This window comes from Centropristis striata, chromosome 11 (genome assembly GCF_030273125.1).
Source record: "Centropristis striata isolate RG_2023a ecotype Rhode Island chromosome 11, C.striata_1.0, whole genome shotgun sequence".
Classification (NCBI taxonomy): Eukaryota; Metazoa; Chordata; class Actinopteri; order Perciformes; family Serranidae; genus Centropristis; species Centropristis striata.
Window position 1 is genome coordinate 34,752,592 of NC_081527.1, and position 14,917 is coordinate 34,767,508.

General features: G+C 37.3%; 1 protein-coding gene across 1 annotated transcript; it reads right to left on the minus strand.

The window, feature by feature from the left end:
• Positions 1–3,396: 3,396 nt before the first annotated feature.
• Positions 3,397–14,595, minus strand: sec62 (SEC62 homolog, preprotein translocation factor). The gene is made up of 8 exons (XM_059344146.1): positions 14,473–14,595; positions 10,367–10,475; positions 9,150–9,255; positions 8,292–8,565; positions 6,957–7,052; positions 6,079–6,139; positions 5,850–5,969; positions 3,397–4,847 (listed from the first exon to the last, which is right to left on the minus strand). Exons 1-8 carry the CDS (start codon positions 14,563–14,565, stop codon positions 4,303–4,305), a joined length of 1,404 nt encoding a protein of 467 aa, XP_059200129.1. The 5' UTR covers positions 14,566–14,595; the 3' UTR covers positions 3,397–4,302.
• Positions 14,596–14,917: the final 322 nt, after the last annotated feature.

Sequence of the window (14,917 nt, forward strand, 5' to 3'; positions counted from 1 at the left end):
GGATTTTCTGTTTTATATTGGACCCTAAGAAACTCTTAGCTCTTAACTGTTTTTTTTTTAGTATTTGCTGACCCTTTCAAGTTCTTCTAGTAGTTGGAAAAAAAAATAATTCTAAAATTAGTTTTAGCCCTTTTTTAAACAAACTATATAATTTGCATTCAATATTAATAGTTTTAAACTTGCATAACACAGTTGAAATGTTGCTCAACAAGTTTAGGGTCTTTATGAACCTCAGTCTCTCAGATTATACTAATAATGAAAGATATTAATATCAACAAAAGCAGGATTTTTCTTTGTGTAGTACATTTTTTCCCTCGATCGTAATGATGCCTAGAGAAAAGAGAGATTCTAGAAAAATATGACGATACTTGTGTGCTTTCTATATTTTTATTGCAATGATAGGATACAGATATATTTCCAGACATCCAGTTTCATTAAATTATACTCCAATATTGCATGAGACAGTCTTCAGAATGATATTGATCCAAATGTGGACAAGAGGCGATCAAAAGACACTGTTTTTGACCAGAGATAAAACATGTTTGTTTTACAATTTCACTTTGTATTTCCCCCATAAATGTGTGATGAGAAGCAGCAGCATAGAGAGTAATAATACTACAATATACAACAGACCGATACTGTGCAACAGTCAAGAACAATTGGGAGAATCGTTGTTTTTTCTTCTCTTTTGTGAAATGGTTATGCCAATATATAGAGTACAGCGACTGGCAACTCAGGACACAGAGATGCACTTTGCCCGTTTGGGGAAGAAAAAAAAAAAGATATTAGAAAAGAAACAACAACATGGAGGTGTGAGTTAGAAAGTCGAAGAGCTACAAACCTCAGTGGGATTACAGGAGACAGAACAAACTACTAAATACAGTCTAAATGAGATCATTTTTACGCAAAACAAAGAACTGTACAGGAAGCTGAGTGGAATATATTAAGATCTTATTGTTTCACTGTGAGGAGAGTTTTCGCCACGTCAGATTAACTGGGAACCAGCAGTGTTACATGTTACACAAGCCACTGGTCTTATAACATCGGGTTAATGACTGACCATTGGTTAGTGAGAGAAATACACAAGTGGCAACAAACCAACCGGATCACATGTTCAATGTTACTTGACAAATGTAAAAAAAACAAAAAAAAACAAACAGAAAAATATTTATCTAATAAATTCCCACTGTTTTGTAATCCCAGCTGTTACCTTTAAATAATAAGTTTGCTCTTTATGATTGTATAAAAACAAAAATGAACATTACATACTTTGCTGAATAAAAATCATACCTCCTAATATAAAATAAAAAGGAAAAAAAAGTTTTTATAGTTTCTTAGACTGTAATTACTGTATGTATATATTTGATATATCAATAGAATCCATATATAAATGATACATTTCTATTTTTTATACTTAAATATAATCCTTGCTATGACTAAAAAGAGCTTCTAAGACGGTTTCTAGCCAGACGATAATATGAAGGAACAGCTTGGACCACGACTGCCAGTTAAGCAGACTTTGACTGGAAATTAAACGTTAGTCTGGTCGGTGAACCAGTACCACTATTTTCACACATGACAGCTTGTGTGAGGCGAACTGGTTTGGATGGGAGTCGAGTGCGAACACCTTTAAACGGTTTCATTGAGACCAAAAAAATCTTTGTTTAGCTACACACTAACAACTTTATGCTGTTTTTATGCTTTTAAATTCTTGTTTTTTTCAAAGATGGAAAGGTTTGAGGAGTTTGACACTGAACGAATGAACAAAAAAAAAAAGAAAAACATACCCCTCGCTCTCTCACACTCAACTCTCCATGTTAAATCAGCATGCATAACATCCTTATTAGTCGTGTTTGGCACTAGAGTTTACTTTATATCTGGTTCTGTTTGCAAATAGACAGTTACAGTTAATCAGTGAACTTAACATCTTCTAGCTTTAGTTGTACAACAAATGCTGCAATCTTTTTTTAAAAAAGAAAATGAAGTACGCCAGCTGTGTCCCAGCTCACATTTACTCTTATAGATGAGTCCCACATTGTTAAACATGAACTACTTCAGACTGTGTAGAGGATTGCACGATGATCATCAGCCATTTAAAAAACAGTTCTTTTTTTTTCTTACTGAAAATGGCAAGTACCTCGAGGAGCTGTACTACTCTCATAACACCCCGTCCAGCCACGACATGCTCGACCTTTAGGTTCCCTCCAGTAAACTACAGGATTTGGTCCATCTGGCTTGGTTCAGGTTATAGTACAGGTCAGTTTGCTTTAAAGGGAAATGTTGGTATCTTTCCATCTGGACTTTTTTTTTTTTTAATATATTTGTGAAGTGAAAAATGGGGACAAAAATTGGTTCAGTATAGAGCGAGAGCAGGGCGATAGAGGCTTTCTTGATAATGATCACAGTACCACGTTTTCTTGCAATTCAATAAATAAATAGTCAATATGGAATAATCAAATGGTAAAGCGTATTTTTGTAAACTCCATGTTAGGAAAACTGCACCTCGTGTGAAAAGATCAGAGCGTAAATCTTCATCCAAAAGACGTAAATATTGTCTTATCACAGAACAATGTATTAGAATTTATGCAATAAACATTGTTTTTTCCACTTTGACAATGTTTTTTCATCTCGCCCAACACAAGGTGATACTAAAAGTCTACTAAAAGTGCTTGTTTTTGCCACTGGCAGGCGCAACATTTTGATATTTTAAGTGTGTGACAACATGATGGAAAGGACTCTTCTCAGAGAAATAAAATATTTTTCTTCAACATTCTCTCGATCCAGTCTGTTTGTTCTTGTGTCTGACCAAGCCTGGAGGGGAATTTCTTTTTGCTAGAAGGCAACATTAGAAGCGTGAGTGATATCAGAGAGTTGGAGAGAGGAGTGCTGCAAAGAGTTTTGTGTTGGAGTCAGGAAGGAGGGGTAAGTTAAGTTGTAAGCTAAATTTCCATTATCAGGATAATTGTGAATATCCTTTTTATGACAGTTTTAATAATAGAAACCTTATGGTTTATAATTAGCTTATTTAAGTTTTTTTTAACTTGTTCACAAATACAGATAAGTGTCCTATGTGTGATGCAATAAAAAATAGTTTGTTAATAATATATAGGGTAAAGTTATTCCAGTTATATAAGTATATTTTGTTGATTGTCAGAACAATATTGTGAATCTTTATTATTTTGGCCAGAATCATTAAAGACTAGAAGTTTAAATATTGTTCAATGCCTAGTTGGAGTACAGCACCTGAAGCTTGGTGTCGTCTAATAGATTTTCAATGTCATGGCTGAATATTTAGCCAATATCAACTATGTGGAAGAGGCCACAATAGATATTAGACCGAGACTTCTCCTTCACCGAGACTATGTTAGACACAATAACAAACAGAGATCCAAGCAAGTGATATCTCTCTGCAGGGTCATTAAAATAACAAGCTGAGCCTGCCAGTGGCAAAAACAAGCACCATAACTGGACGAACATTGATGGTGTGCAAGTGCACCGAAGGATTACATTGCCGCCCGTTTTGTGGCTGCGGGCTGAAGCAATTTCGCTCAATACTGGACCAAATTCAAAACTAGCTGTCCCTGTTAGTTACTTCGACAAAAAACTTGTGAGAATAAGGTCCAGGTTGTAAACTATCCAAGTTTTCCTTTAAGGGCTGCCTGAGAAAGCTATCAGACTCGCTGGCATTCTCCTGCCAAAGTTGATTTAACACCAAAAAAGGTGAAAGAATGGGGGCTTTCTCACTAAAGTGATTGTACCAACGACATGGAGCTCTAAGACGACAAAAGAAGGGGGGCAAAGAAACCAGCACGTCTTCTCTTACTGGTCAGTCTAGCATCTCCACCGTCTATATCTAAGATCTGGCTTTGACCTCACATACAAAACATCCATCCAAATAGAGGAGACATAAATAAAACATGTAAACCAAAGAAATGAAAACCCTCCATCGGTGCTGTTTGTTGGTCTGTTTTTCTTGACAACTTCCTCAGGCAAACATGTTGGTGGCAGTTTTCATTTTTAACATAAATAACATTTATGTGGGAGGAATCAGATCCACCATAAGGCTTCTTTTTAGAATTTTTTTTCCCCATTGTCGTAGCCGTTTTTTGCTTTTCAGCGTTGTGTCTATCCCGGTTCTGGTCTATCGGTACTGTTAAGTGGAAGATCTCAACAAGAAGAGATGGAGCCTCTCCTGGGCCTCAGCAGGCTCAGAGAGGCCGGACGAGCAGGTCCTGGGATCACAGGAGGAAGGGAGGGAGGGCAGAGAGAGAAACAGTAGAGAGTGGTGGGATTGTAAGAAGTTTATGTTTCAGCAGTCTGGGGTTTAGTCTCACTCTCACCCCCTTCTTTCCTCTCTTCCGTCTCCTCGTCTTCCTCCTCCTCCTCCTCCTCCTCCTCGTCTTCCTCCTCCGTGTGCTGCTCCAGCTCCTCCCTGGTGATCATCTCAAAGTCGTTTCCGTTGCTGTGCTGCGAGCCTTCGTCCTCCCGGCGGTCGCTGTCTGTGTCTGAGTGTCGGTCGGCGCCCGTTCCGTCCCCCTCCGCTTCTTTACTCTCCTCGGCCTCTTTGCTCTCCTCCTCTTCCTCTTCCTCGTCATCGTCGCCGTCCTTCTTCTCGCTGTCTGACTTCTCGTCGCTGTCCGATTTCTGAGCCTTGTTGCCGCCGTTGTCCTTCTCGTCCGTCTTGTCCGAGCCCTTCTTGCTGCTGGCTCGCGGTCCTTTGTACTCGTGAGTGTAGAGCGGCCGGAACGAGTCGATGAAACCGACGTCTGCGGTCAAGTTGGGGAGGAACCAGAAGTGGTGCCGCCCGCCGGTCACCAGCCAGATGATCAAGAAGAGGATGCAGCGGGCTGAAGAGAGAGAGAGAATTAAAATCTACAGCAATCTAAATACATCAAACATTCATTACTTTTGATTGTATCGTGTTCCTGGGAACTACAGATTGTCATTTGAATGTGTGACAAATTAATAGTGTTAAACTGGTTAAATTCATGTATGTTGAAAATGTATCTGAAAATGTGAATAAAACGTTATTTACCAAACATTATAAAAATGCCACACCTTGATTATACAGGTACATCTCAATAAATTAGAATATCATAGAAAAGTTTATTTATGTCAGTTATTAAATTCAAAAAGTGGAAATAACACATTATATAGATCCGTTACACACAGAATGAAACATTTCACATCTTAATTTATTCAAATTCTTCTAATTATAATGATTATGGCTTAATTTAATGTGTCTCGAAAAATTTGAATATTACAAAAGAGCAATTTTAAAAAGTATGTTTAATATGGAAATGTTGGCCTCTGAAAAGTATGTCCATCTATATGATTCAGTACTTGGTTGGGGCTGTTTGACTTGAACTACTGGAAATAGACTTTTCCATCATATTCTGATCTATTGAGATGCAGCTGTAGAAAGCATTAAAATAATCTCTCCAGAATCAAGTAAATCAAATGTGTTATAAGAATAAATCATAAGTAAAATAATGTGAAACTTTAACTACAAACTGAGTTTTAGTGTTTAAAGTTTCATTTTTTCCCCCTCACTTTAAACTTAGTTGCTTCTATTCTCTCTCACATACGAGTATATATATATATATATATATATATATATATATATACACTTTTTAAATATAGTTTTTTTTTATGTTGGCTATGTAAGTATATATTTCTTCAGCATCTAAAAATAACATTTAAATGTCTTATAATCTGATAAATAATACTTTTTACTACTGTATAAATATTTTTTTGAACAATATGCTTGTTGTCTTTCTTTTGTTTTTAGGTTTTTCATTTCACTCATTAAGAAAATAAAGGAAACCAGATGGAATGCAGGAACTTACCAACGGCTAGAAGCAATATACTGGCCACAAAGCAGCCTGCTGCAACACTTAGATAGTAAACTCCTACACGCATTTCTGCCGGCCACAGTGGGAACAGCGTGGCTGCTATCACTGCAATGACTAAAAGACACAAAACACACACACACACACACACAGATGGTGTGAGTACAAAAAGAATCATCCACAGATAAACTCCACTCAGTTGATCAAAAGGACTCCATTTACTCACCCAGTATCAGTCCCATGGCAAATGTTTTGAAGTGAACAGGATCGTAAATCCACACATACACCTACAAACGAGAGACATGTTGAGGGTTTTGATGTCTTACAGCATCACAAACGTTTCTCCTACACATATACAGCACAGGCCAAAAGTTTGGACACACCTTCTCATTCAATGCGTTTCCTTTATTTTCATGACTATTGACATTGTAAATTAATCAAAACTATTAATGAACACATGTGGAATTATGTACTTAACAAAAAAGTGTGAAATAACTGAAAACATGTCTTATATTCTAGTAAGCAAAGGGTGGTTACTTTGAGGAATCTAAAATACAAGACATGTTTTCAGTTATTTCACACTTTTTTTGTTAAGTACATAATTCCATATGTGTTCATTCATAGTTTTGATGCCTTCAGTGAGAATCTACAATGTAAATAGTCATGAAAATAAAGAAAAACGCATTGAATGAGAAGGTGTGTGTCCAAACTTTTGACCTGTACTGTACGAATAGGTGACAAAAAACACCACAAGCCTCCAGAACGGCTTTTATGCTCATTGCCATGCTAAGTCTGTGTCACTCTATTGTAGGGAAGAACACCTTCCCTCTTCAATATGTTCCCTCATTTATATACACAACTTTTATTGAATCAGGTAATCTGATATAGAGACATGAGTACAGCAGATAGACAGAAAATAGAGCATAAACATTGTAATGATCTGCAATAAACTTGAGCTACTCTGAATGACTCACTATGGAAAAGTAATACCCTCTTCCTTTTTTATAATGCCTACTCTATAGTAGCTAGTTTTGCTTGCCCTTTACTGCTTGCAAATGAAATGTAATTTGTTGCCCCTGTCTGTGTTTTCTTATGCACACTCACCTCATTTCCATCTAGAAACAGCTGATCCTCATGAGGCTCCAGTTTAAACTTCTTCTTCACCTCTTTCTTCTTCTTGGGGGTTCCAGGACTGTCATCCTGTGAGAATGAATGATTAAAATAAAGAAATATAATGCATTTTACTTACAAATGATGTTTTCTCCAGTGACTTATGTATTGGTTAGAGAACCAGGTTGTGGACTGTAACGCTACCTTATACTTACCGGTAGGTTTACTTTTAATTTGCTTAAAAAGGGAAATGGATTTGTACTTCCTTGCCAAGAATTAGAAGATTGATATCAGCCTGCTAACTTAGCTACGCACAAAGACTGAAAACTTGGCAAAACAAGCATCAATGCCAAAAATCTTCTTGTTTCATTCTAGGCTGTGGGAAATGGAAAATATTTTAGAAAGTATTGCTTTTGGTGGGGGTATTTGCTGTTTGTACAAGACTGCATGTCAGTTGAGAAGCAGCTGAGCTGTCAACATTTGAATGACTGTTAGCTGTTGCGTCCTGAGGGCAGGAATGTTTTGGCCGTTTAGTTTAGGACTGTCTTCTGTTGATTTAGTACACTACATCTGATGTTCATGTAAGCACCTCATGGTTAATAAGATAGAACAAGCTGTGTGATTAGCAGAAAACAACCATGCTAGTCTTCTCTCTATGCTGCATGTAGTAAAGGATTCTGATTCATCACATCCGGTCTGTGTTTCTTCAGAGATCAGGCAATTCTCAACATGTTAGAAGAAGAAATTTCTCTCACAAGGCAACAAACCAAGTGAGTTGCTTCCTAAACTGCCAAACTTCTCCTTTAAGTGTTGTTAAGTGGCTATAGTTTGCTGGTCACACTACTAACTCAAACTGGCATTTGGTCCAAAAAACTTGAACCTATTATTTTTCAACATGGTTATACTTTCTCTTTTCACTGACCCAGAACAGACACCATGGACAAGAAGAGCTTCTCCTTTCCATGATTTCTAAATACCAGTGTACCGCAAAGTCAATATCCACCGTCAGTCAAGGCAACTGTGACTAGTTATAAAACAAACATACAAAACTGAAATCAATGTGAGCTGTGCAACTCCCTGCCGCAGACGCCACTGTCAAAGCAGTAAAAAATATATTGATGTTTGATAATAATGCACAGGCATCCACTCTATTAGATATTATGGTATTTTACCAATTAAGTCTTTATATTGGGAGATGCTCTGTCATTTGTATTTTTTTTTTATAAGAAGCACCAAACTTAGATCCCCCTCTGATAAGACTATCTTGCTAAGACAGGAAAGGATAACAATGACAGTGTAATAAGAGGTCAGCAGTGTTGGGTAACTTACACTTTTCTCTTTCTTGGTTTCAATAGCCTCAGACTCTTTCTTTTTCTCTTTCTCCTTCTTCCCCTTTTTCTCCTCCTCTTTACTGCTGTCGCCCTTGGTCTTCTCTTTCTCTTTCTCCTTCTCCTTCTCTTTCTCTTTCTCCTTCTCCTTCTCCTTCTCCTTCTCTTTTTCCTTTTCCTTTTCCTTCTCCTTCTCCTTCTCTTTCTTGGTGTCTTTCTCAGGTTTCTTCTTCATCACTTTGAGAGCCCGGTGGAAGAACTGCTTCTTTAGGAGTCTATAGATGAGATGACAGGTTATAAACACTGGTTTGGTATAAATAATTACAGTTGTAAGTTAAGGGAATGTGAAGGATTTAAAAAAAATAAACATTTGAGCCTTGCATTTGTAAGTTTCATTGGTTGGTTGCTCTGCAAGATTGAAAGCTGTTTTATTTAAATTTTAGTGCCATGCCTGTGGGGCATGTTTTTTGATCATGGATGAATAGCTGAAGTCTTTGATGCATTTAAAACATGTTTTTAGAAAAAAATGCCAAAAAATAACTGGTTCTAGCTCCCAAACTGTGGATATATGCTTTCTGCATTGTCCTTGATATTAAACTGAATATCTAGCAGTTTGAGGAGATCACTGTGGTTTTGTGGAAGTCTGGTGGATAGTTTTCATCCAATAAATTAAGAAAATAATCAGTAAATGAACTGATAGTGGAAAATAATTGTTAGTCCCAGCTCTACATACCAGTGACCATATTGCAGGCATATGTTCAATATGCTTAGATACCTATTTTAGAACAAAACCCTGCATATGACAAATGGTTATTCATCATCAATGCCAGATTGTAGCAGAATGTGTGAGGCAGCTAACCTGTTGCAGTAATCCAACACAGACTCCCTGGTGGTGAACAACGCCTCCTCTCCCTTCTTCGCCTTGGCCCACTTGGAGTCCATCAGACAGTCCACTGCCTTGGAGGCTAAATGTAGAGACACAAAGAGGGATATAAAAAAACACAGACCGGCACTGGACCTGAAAATGTCAACCAGTAATTATCCTAGTAAACTGTGCTTTCGCAGCTTTAAATAGCTGTGCAGAACATGTGTTCATCACATGGGATCTATTTATTACAGTTAATCTAAAAAACTGAAGACAAGACAAATCACAAGGCAGTATTTTAGACGGAGTAAAATATCCTCTTGTTGGGTCACTGGATGCCAGTAAAAACAAGTTGAAATGGCACACTTGTGGGCAAATATTTGCTTATTTACACATCTAGTAGCTGCAGACCAACATTATCATTCATTTGGAGATGTTTTTGTGTCCATCTGATGCTTGTAAGAGCAATTTTCACTTGCTTTTTGAATTTTTAGAGCATTTCCACAGAAAACAACTGCCTACTGTGGTTGAAAACGACGCTTTGAGAGTGAACCAAAACAGTAGGACATCTCAACAATGAGCTGGAAACACTCACATTTTTGGTGGAAAAATATTGATCATAGTCACTTTTAGAATATTCTTCTTATTCTTTTATCTGAGAAATGAAGCGTCAGTAATGGCTGCAGGCTGTAGATAGCTGTGTGAGCAAAGGCACGTATGATGATGAGAGGAACAGGCGGCCTCAGCAGACATAACCTATTCTAGCCACAACTACTGAGCAAACAGTATTTCCCAACACTGACAAATGTATTCCACTATGCCACAGAACAAGACAAACATACTGTGTGAGAGGATGAGGTGTGTAAATAGGACTGCAGTGGAAACATTTGTTTGACTTTGACAATTCCTGAGTAACCTGGCACAGAATTCGCCCCCAAAACACAAATGTGAAAAACACATGTTATTTACTATGACAAAATTAAATGCAGATGAATCTCTGTTCACACCTGTCAGGATTTGTAAGCCCTGTAGAAGACCTACGGTGGTTGATTTTAAATGGCTTTTTAAATTGAGTGCTTGGATTGCCTTCCTTTTTACAACTCAGTGTTAGAAAACGAACAGATGACAGGATTTAATCTTCTGATGATTCACACTTCCCCTTGTGCGTCTAGGTGTTGTGTCTGTTGTGCCTCACATAGCTGAGCACTTACCAATGAAATAGTCGACCCGGTGGCCCATCATGTTGGTGGACTTGGTGGGACAGTTAAATCGGAGGTACTTGGCCACCGCCTTCTCCTCCTTGGTGGGCTCGCTCACCTCCTGCAGGGCCACACAAACACACAGATTAATATACACACATGAAAACAATATCACAGGTACCTGGCTGGTAAAATTATGTTTTATTTCATTCTGGCATTGAACTACGGAAAATAAACAACAAGTGCTACATCCGGCTGGGATTCGCTAATTCATTCAAATAACTTGCTTTGCAAATTTAAACAAATTGTTTGAATCTCTATTAAATGAAACTGTTGCATGATAGCTTCAACAGCCAATGACATACAAGGAGAAGTTTGTAAACAACCAGTCAGCTCACAGTCAAGTTCTGAAATCCAAAATCCTAACCAGTCAGTCAATATTGTCATGTCTGAGAAGTAATCAAAATGTCTCTATATAATGTTGAAATCTTCATGGCTGAAGAAAAGCTTGCACTGTGCAGACAGTGTCTCCACCTCTAGAGACAGGTACACTTTCTTTCTATCCTACTTTGCAAGTCTAGTTTCATGTAGCAAAGATGTTAATCAGTAGCAATAACAGAGAGTGGTCAAACTCTTCCTCCCTCTCACAACATCTGCACTGTGTGCCTGCCTGCAGCACTGAACCACATGCCAACACAGAGGAAATGAGAGCATCAGCACAATGAGAGTCAGTGCTGCTTTAACCAGTCCAGCAACATGAGGAAGACGAGGCCATCAAACAGGCCTTTGTTTAAAGAAGAGGTATCAGTCACACAGCCGCTCAGTTACATGAGACCCCTGCACAGAAAGCCCACTGTCACTGTCTATATGATCTACCTGGCTTGACCACATATGGATTAGCTGCTCTGCTTCAACAGCCACAGTATGTGAAGACAGATTGCTAGTTTGCACACCACCTAAGAGCTGGTCCTTTAAATGCATATTCAAGTAACAGTTTTGGCTAGATATGGGATAAGGCTGCACAATTAATTGATTTTTTGTTAGAATCACAATATGGACCAGTGCAATTTCCAAATCGTAGAAACACTGCATTCTTAATTAAGTATTGTGGCACTGAAGAGGTCCTGGCTAACAAATCATACTCCACAGATTGAAGACCAAAATCTTTGTTTGGTATAAAACAAACAATCAAACTGCATTCATTGATAATCATGGTGCAAAAATGTCACCTGTATCTTGAATCATATCACAATATCAGTCAAAATAATTGCAGTTAAATATTTATTCCAAATCGTGCAGCACTAATATGTAAGCCATTTAAACATATTAATACGGTTAGGCACAATGGAAATGGCAGCTTAATGATAAAGAGGAAAAATGTCCAAAAAGGAGATAACTGTTGTGTAATGTAGCGTGGTGATCTTGAGGAGCCTCTTTGAATGCATAAAGGAGATAACAGTATGTGGTGTTATGCAACTGAACTCAAACATGCAGAGACCTACACTTAGTTGGGTGGTTTATTAGGAACACCCACCTTAAACTAATGCAACAGCCCTGAAATAAATGCTGCCTACATGAAGGTTATGAAGTTTTTAGAGTGGTGTTGATTCACCTTTATTTTCAGTTTGTGGCACTGTTAAACTGTATTTTCTCATATTGGGAAATGTTTCTAATTAAAAAAATATATAAAAACTGAACATCATAACCTTCATGGATGTAGGATGTACTTTTTGCAGGCCTAATAAAATTGAAAAGCATTAGTTACAAAGTGTATATTGAAGTAATTGAATTGAATATTCTGTTGTACAACCATGATTCCAAGAAAAGTTGGGATGTTGTAAAAAAAACAAAACCCACACACAATTAAAGCAGAATGCAATGGTTTGCATTTGCGTTTTTATTTTGCAGAGTGCCTCAACTTCTTTGGAATCAGGGTTGTAAAACACATTAAAATGTTTTTTTTTTTCTTTCTTTTTTTAAATATAAAGAGGATCTGTGTTTAGTGTAGAGTGGTGGTGTTAATGGACAAGCCTCTTTTGGTTCGAGGTATGCACATAAATGAGATAACAGCATGTGTTTGTTATGCAACTCAACTCAAACAGGCAAAATAATTACACACCAGTATATTAGTTACACTTTGTTTCAACTAATGTTGTTTAAAACTGCAAGTCAGCAATAAATCATTCCTTCATCAAGGTAAAAATGTTGACAAAGTTGATATTTATAATATAACATTGATAGAAATGTTTCTAAAATGGTTTTAACAGAAATGTAACCTTCATGAATGTAGGATTTACTGTAGAGCTGTTGAATTAGAGAGCATTAGTTTAAGCTAGATGTACTTAATAAATTAGAAACTGTGAATATTTATCCAAGCAACATTCTTGGCTACAAATCTATTTCAGCCTCTAAATGCTGTAAGGTAAAGCACAATGAAATGGTGTTTTAGTAGAAAAAGGAGGAGAAACTGAAGCAAAAAAGAATTACTGTTATTGAGGTACTTTTTGTGTAATACAGACTGATTATGTTGTTAATGAACAGGCCTCTTTAGTTATGGTCCACTCATAGTAAGCGTTATAATGCAGCTGAACTGAAACAAACAAGAGAACCACAATATTATAATGTTGGCTTGCTGTCCTACGATAGGCAAATTCAAAATATCTATTCATTTACATCCAGCAGAACATGAAGCTAAAAGACACTTCAGCTTACTTTATCCCACTGCTTTGTAGGATTGGTCTTTCTGAAATTCACACTACATACTCTATTCAGTATGTACTATAATAATCTCTCTAGTATGTTTTACAACAAGGACACAATCAACATACATTATCGTGTTATACTAAAAAGGGAATTATACATGATTTACACCGTTGGACTTCAATCAAACTGCCAATTACAGATCACAAAGACAGCAAAATGTTGTGACACTATTTTCTTTGGAAACTAAATTAAGGGACAACCATGAACAAACAAAATCACATAGAAAAAACATGTTTTTTGGGGGTATTCTATATTTCTAGTTTTATCACGCAACAAAATCAAACCCTGATCTAGGACTGCAGAGATGTCCTGGCCTACAAAAAGGTGTGCAACACACAAGAAAATAAATCTTTGTTTGGTAGAGGTCCCCAAAAACAAAACAAAAAAATCACACCATTATGCTTTAAACACATTTTTAAATAAAAATGAGAGTCATGATGCAAAAATTATAATTCCCTCCAATATCTCAATTCATATTGCGATTGCAATATCAGTCAAAATAATCTCAATTACATAATTTTACCAAATCGTGCAGCCCTACCCTGATCATAGTTAATATACTATGAACACAGCTCTTGTCTGGATAAAACCTCCAAATACACAATCATACTTTAGTTAACGTTAGCTGATCTGGAATTTAAGCCTATTTATAAATGGGCAGCTGACATGGGAGAATGTACAGGGAGCCATATGTTCTTTACAGGTGACTTGGAAGTAATGAAATCATTGTGGATTATTGATTATCAGTGCCTGACTGTTATTGATTGTGTTTTGGTGTGGTGTTTAAGTTGACCGAACCTGTAGCCACTCTATAAACTGTTGCTTTAACCAAAATCAATGCCATGGTCTTTAAAAAGCTCCCGAAGCCACGTCACCTCTGCATCACCTGCACAGTAAGTTATATTATGAAGCACAGTGTTGACTCATTAATTTAAATTCCCACAGATTGCTTCACGTTATGTAAACACGTCTGCTTAGAGCTGACGCAGCTTAGCCAGAGCCCGTTTCCAGCTAGTCCAGTCACAATAACGATGCTGGGCTGTGAAAGCAGCTCGCAATAAAACAAAACAAAACAAGACAAATGTCGTGTGCGTGCGCGTGCTACAGGTACTGACCATAACAATTAGCTCGGAAACGTCTCACCAAAATATAAACACTAACATTTGTTTTTGCTAGCAAGCTAAGCTAACTACCGCTAGCCGTCATCTGGCTTCAACTGCAGCCGGTTAACGGCTCTCCACGAGGATGCTGCCGTTAACGAACATCCTGCAACAGGTCGTTAACCGACACACGGTTTTTATTCACTCCCCTTCAACCTGCCGGGGTAGCAATTTGTGTGAATGCAGTGGTGTTACCTGGATCCGTTTCTTGTGCCTCCTGCGCTCCGCCATGATCCTCCAACTCAGCTCTCTGACGTGCGTGAGGCTGCGCGCGCGCATAGAGCGCATAGTATCGCGAGACTTGTCGAGCACAGTAAAAGAAAAACGGTTATGTCCTTCGGTTACGAATAATCGCGATTCGACCTCCTTTTCTTGTTTTTCTTTTTTTGTATGTATTTGTTTGTTTTTGTTTTGTTTCTTCTCATTATGTTTGACATAATTAGTTTTTTTTAAGGTTTTAAAGTGTTTTTTAAATTTTTAATGCTTTTTTATCTTTTGTTTGTTTTTAAAACATTTTTTAATGCCATTTTCTTTCAATTTTTTTCATATGCCTTTTTAATAATAAAATATATTTTATTCCAGACTTATTTAAGCTCTGCCTGTCCCTGAGTCTCACAAGTATAAAAAATGTTTTATAGCA

Bases quoted from the DNA above. Each gene is read 5' to 3' on its own strand.
- sec62 (XM_059344146.1), bottom strand. From the start codon at position 14,565: ATGCGCTCTATGCGCGCGCGCAGCCTCACGCACGTCAGAGAGCTGAGT. The intron at 9,256-10,366 runs GTAAGTGCTCAG...CTCTACATTTAG, and splicing joins CCGGGTCGACTATTTCATTG to CCTCCAAGGCAGTGGACTGT. The intron at 4,848-5,849 runs GTAAGTTCCTGC...CTCTCTCTTCAG, and splicing joins TATATTGCTTCTAGCCGTTG to CCCGCTGCATCCTCTTCTTG.